Source organism: Gadus chalcogrammus, chromosome 15 (assembly GCF_026213295.1).
Source record: "Gadus chalcogrammus isolate NIFS_2021 chromosome 15, NIFS_Gcha_1.0, whole genome shotgun sequence".
Taxonomy (NCBI): Eukaryota; Metazoa; Chordata; class Actinopteri; order Gadiformes; family Gadidae; genus Gadus; species Gadus chalcogrammus.
In genome coordinates, this window is record NC_079426.1 from 19,783,773 (window position 1) to 19,789,418 (window position 5,646).

General features: G+C 43.1%; 1 protein-coding gene across 1 annotated transcript; it reads left to right on the forward strand.

Moving 5' to 3' along the window:
- Positions 1-226: 226 nt before the first annotated feature.
- On the forward strand, positions 227-3,645 carry LOC130405212 (putative nuclease HARBI1). Its single transcript, XM_056610245.1, has 2 exons — positions 227-1,450; positions 2,135-3,645. Exons 1-2 carry the CDS (start codon positions 1,265-1,267, stop codon positions 3,164-3,166), a joined length of 1,218 nt encoding a protein of 405 aa, XP_056466220.1. The 5' UTR covers positions 227-1,264; the 3' UTR covers positions 3,167-3,645.
- The last annotated feature ends 2,001 nt before the right edge of the window (positions 3,646-5,646 follow it).

A 5,646-nucleotide genomic window follows, 5' to 3' on the forward strand; every position in this document is an offset into this window, starting at 1 on the left:
TAGTGAGGTCCCCCCTTCACTTTAGGCGTCTTTGAGTGTTATTAATTATTATTATTCTTCATGTTTAACCTCTGTTTTCCTTTTATTCCTAGTCTGTTTTACATAGTTTTGAATGATGACTATATGCTCTGTAAGGTGACCTTGGGTGTCTTGAAAGGCGCCTCTAAATTAAATGTATTATTATTATTATTATTATAAAATAATGAACTCAATTCAATCAATTCAATTATCTTTATGTAGCACAACATCAAAACAGAAATCAAATAGAGGTGGTCCGGAACAAACTCTTAAATGTACAGACAACAAAATGGAACAACTACACCAACAAGGAACGACTGATGGAGCCTCTGGTCGGGTGGTCATCCGTCAAACTGGCTGGGTCTAGAGAAAGAGACAGGGTTAGAGGCACAGCAAGAGAGGGTTAGGAGATAAAGATGGTGGGAGAGAGGGAGACACAATAATAATGACATTAGTAATTGACTAATAATAGCACCCACAGCCGCTGCTTTGCGTCAGAGGAGAAGGTCGATCAGTGACCTTCGGACAAGGATGCTCTGGTACATTGAGAGGGAGACACAGCAACAATAACATAACAAACAGTAACAATAACATTAGTAATTGACTAACAGTAGCACCCATAACCGTGCTACTATAATGCCTCGTTTCCACCGAGTAGAGCGGGTCGGATCGGAGTGGTTCGGTCCGGGTAGTTTGGCTTTTCATTTGCCAAAAGTTGGGTAGGGTACGGTTTAAGTGCACCTAACCGCTCTGAGCCGCTCCTAATCTCAGTACTCCTCCATTGGGGTACTTGCCGCCTGAAAAAAAAAGGCGGACCTACACACTGCCGTCATTTGATTGGTCGAAAGAATAATTTCCGCCATGTGTAGTCACCTCGGCAAGAGTGAAGAGAGTCTTGTGTTTTGGCGAAAAATGTAATCGCAGCACGACTATTGTGTGGTGCTTTTCTTCGTCATTAAATTAATCAGTTGGTTACACTGTGTCCCCCTGCTACGATGTCACGTAGTGTTGAAGATTAATCGAGATATAAACACTTAGACTAAGGCCGAATCTCGATTCTTCCCCTTGCCCCTTTTGCTTTGTCTTTGTCTTTGTCTTAACCCTAGCACTTGCAAGTGTAAGGGCCAAGGGCTGAGATCTTTCCCCTATGAAATGAGACGCCACTCGGTTTCGGGTACGTCACTTGGTTTCGGGTACGTCATCATTCATCGTCGCCAGCTGGCTGCCCCGTCACCAGAGCGCCGAAATGCCAATAAAAGCCAGAGAAGAAGAGCGCCGGAATCAAATCACTTCGAAGATGCCGTCTGCAAGTGCGTGCGTGTCCATTGCGATGTTTTTGGTTCTTTTTTTGCGATTGTCTGCAAGAAATCGCAGACTTCAAGCAAGGAGAAGAGGTCTACGACGCCTCCAAGTGCTGTTGGATGAAACTTTGGTATGTATGGATTGTTTCCAAACATCGTTAAGTTGTTTAACGTTAACCGAACTAACCAAAACAGTAGAGCTCGACACGGGCAAATTACATGTAGCCTACTTGTTATTCTAAATGACATGACATGTTATTGGAATAGGAATCCAGTAAATATCTGTGTGTCTAATATTTTGCTTTGACGGTTAACTAAAAGTTAAGGATGTATGCAACTCGTGGGTAATATCGATGCACAGCAGTCACTATGTTCTTTGTGCAGGGGGAGGGGAGACATAACTGTAGCCACTATGTGCTTTGATGTGGGAAGAATGAAAAAAGTTTAAAGTAGTTTGATGGGGGCATTTGATCGTTGAAAATTCACTTCGGGACTCCGTAGTTGCATGTAGTATATTTAGGAGATAAACAAAAACAACAAGCTTGAGAGAAGCACAGTTCGACCCTTCCCGTCACCTCTTGTCTAAACATGCTCTTGCACATATGCAGACAAAATAGCACCTAATAATCTAAGTTACACACACGGAAACTGTGAAAAGCCATATTCCTGCTTACTTGATTCATACAAAGTAATGTATTAATACAAGGCACTTGATTAATATATTCTTAAGTTATTAACAGTGATGACAATTATCTCCATCAGCATTTTTGTCCCAACTCAGTCCACTAATGGTGTGTAATGTTTTTCTTTTCCAGATTGGTGCTCCGGCCAGATACTGTGCCTTAAACCTGAACATGCCTGTACTGCGCATTTGGTTGGATGTGGAGTCGGAGCTGAGGCAGGATTTCCGCCTCAGCAGAACAGCAATGCGCAGTTTACAGAGGCTTTTGCACAGGGAGCAGGACCATGGCTGGGGTAAAGATTTGGAAGTCCTCATCTACACCTATTGGCTAGCACATGGACTCTCTTACCGGGTGGTGTCCCGTGTCTTCAACGTGCCAAAGCCTACAGTTCACCGCATCATCCACAGAGTGGCCCAGAACATATGGGACAATCTGGGCAGAGCAATCAGCTTTCCTCCAACAGCGAACCTGCCCGCAGTTGGTCAGGGATTTGCTAACATTTCGGGAACCCCTGCATTCCACAATGTGGTTGGAGCTATCGACGGCAGCCACATCCGAATCAAACCTCCACAGCGTCACAGATTGGACTATTTGAATTACAAAGGTTTTTACTCAGTAAACATGCAGGCAATATGTGACTCTAATGGGAGGTTTCTGGACATTTATGTGGGGTACCCGGGATCTGTCCACGATACACGTGTTATGAAAAATAGCACTTTTTATACTGCAAGACGGTATCCCCCAGCGGGCTACATCCTTCTGGGTGATGGTGGGTATCCCTGTCTGGAAACTCCAATTTGCCTCATCACTCCATTCAAGGAGCCAGTGCAAGGACAAGTACAGCAGAGGTTCAATTACCACCAGGCAAAGGGGCGCAGCATAATTGAGAGGGCGTTTGGAATGATGAAGACCAGGTGGAGGTCGACACTTTTCAGGGCTTTAGAGGTGAAGCCCACATTTGCACCACAGGTCATCGCTTCATGTGCCTTTTTGCACAATGTGTGTATGGACAATGGTGACACTCTGGTTCCAGATGAGGACATTTTAGGAGATCGGCACGACCCCCAACCTCCCCGTGAACCCATGGCATACAACGAAACCTCTGGGAATGATGTCAGAAACAGACTGGCTGCCCAAGTTTCAGGCAATGCACAAGCCCCATGATGATGACAATTGTCATATGTATATATGTATATATTTTACATTTCTTTTGTGTTCACGTTGGTGGTGGTGGTGGTTGTTTTTTACATGAGTGTAGATGTTATCTGTATAAGTCTGATTGCAATAAATCATTTCATACACAGTGCATAGTGTTTTGTGTATCTGTTTGTCACCAGTCATCTGTTTTGAATGGCATTAATGTTCAGAAACACTTTGTAAACAAAATTATTTTTAAATAAAATTAACATAAACATAACACAAAAAATATATATGTACAACAATAACGACTGAACTGCAAAAAATGAACAAATGAACAAACAACCAAAATAACCCCTACATTTTGTCAACCATTTTTTCGAAAAGACTCAAGAGACGGTCTGTTTTCTCCTGACTTTATGTGTGCCGTCTTTTCTCCTCTTCGTTTCGCCTCTCCTCTTTTGCTGATTCCTCTACTAGGAATTCCAGTACTGGATTGTTGTTGTTTTTTTCTGGGTGAGGGAGATGGGGAGCCTGTCGCTGCAGGGGGGCTGGCTGCAGAGGTGATGGCTGCAGGGGGGCTGGGTGCAGAGGTGCTGGCTGCAGAGGTGCTGGCTGCAGAGAGGCTGGCTGCAGAGGTGCTGGGTGCCAATGGAGGCTCAACCATTTCCTAACGGAACAAAATCAATCTTGATTAAATGTTTGTGGTCATGTCAAATGTTTGTGTGTACTTGACCAAAGGCATATGGCCATATAGATGTAAATAAGGTTGGTTTCAACCATCTTGTCATGGCTTTAGACAAAGGCCAACCATCAGGGTCTGATAGCCCTGGCTCTTAGACACACAAAAGGCAGGAACCATGTCTGATGGCCCTGGTCTAGGGTATTTAACACCTGAGTGGAGGTGAAATTGAAGCGTGCTCTTGTTATCTGAATGTGTTTTCGGTATGTGAGTTATGAAATGCCACATAAACCACACCAATCAGAATTGAAGTGATAAATAACAGGATATGTACAGTATGAAAAAAATATGTGCATTAGGAACAGTATAGTTAGTTAACAGTTGTGGGACTGTAAAACATGAGCTGGAAGGGTAGTGGTATAAATAACAGGATATATACAGACTGAATGAAATAAGATATAAGTAAACAGCAGCAAGGTAGTACAAATATTGCAGAATGTTAAGTACAGGTGAATGAGAAGTGATGGTAAAAGTGATAAAACAGAATGAGGTAAGTACAGTGAATCCTACGGAACAGTAAACATATGGAAACAGTAGTGTTCAATGGCTGGGAGAAGGTTCATAGCCGTCCAGGCCAGGGTGGAGGGGGTGAGTACAGTCACAGGAGGAGGGGGTGTGAGGGTGAATGGCTGTATGGCCGGTACTTTGTGTATATATTTATATAAATGAAAGGGAGAGAGAGAGAGAGAGACTGCACATTGCAATAAGAGCATGTTCACATTCTGCTATTCAGAAAATCCAGACCATTCAATGTACTCATTACATACCATGAGGAGTTGCGTGGGATCCTCTGAAAAGGAGGCCACCACCACAGGAGGGTCCATTGCAGGCCTGTCACCCATCACCTCGTGCATATCCTCAAGGAACTGCCAGTTGGCAGCAGTCACCTCCCCCCTGTCAGTCCCCGACCTGGTTTTGGGTGTTCGTAGCTCCTTGAAGGACACACAACATATACAACATAAACTAAATAATTCATACAACTAACGTATGCATTGACAAATTATTTAGCAAACATTTTTGTCCAAAGTGACGTACTAGAAATTTCAGGCTACAAGCAATATACAGTAGACCTCTAGTGTGACAATAAATACAATTTGACATAAGAAAACAACGTGCCGAACTAGTGCAAGCAATTGAAGAAGACAAGAAGGGAGGTGCACTCGGAAGAGAGCTTCTTGAAGGCAGAGAGGGAATCCCCTGCTCTGGTAACTCATTGCCTTGAATTGTGAAGATGTCGAGTTTTTTCTTTACCACAACATCACATACCCTATATCTCTGCTTAAGGTTCTCCCACTTCTTGGCAGCCTGCTGTCCTGAAATCATCCCCACCAGCCCCATCTCTTTCACCAGTGTCCTGTATCATAACCAACAACAATGTACGCATGGACAGGAATAAATTACAACGGATTACAATAATAGGCCTAATAATACAATAATTAATGGCTACAACATTGATCGCATAACTCACTCCCATAGGTGCTTAGCCAAGAATTTCGATCTCACAAATTTGTGATCATTTTCTGTTCGAAATTTTATCAGATGTCGGGTTTGCTCTGGCGTCCCTGGATAATACAGGATGGTACATGTAAAGCACAGGTGGATGTCTTAAAACAAGTGCTGTCATTCACAGATATCAAACGGAATTCGCGGATAAGTTATCTGTAGACATGCGTGACTGTATGAGCTATGAAACTAGCGATTTTAAAAAAGTTTCAATTATGGTTGCAAATATATATACGACTGTATAGAGCACAAAACTAGACTG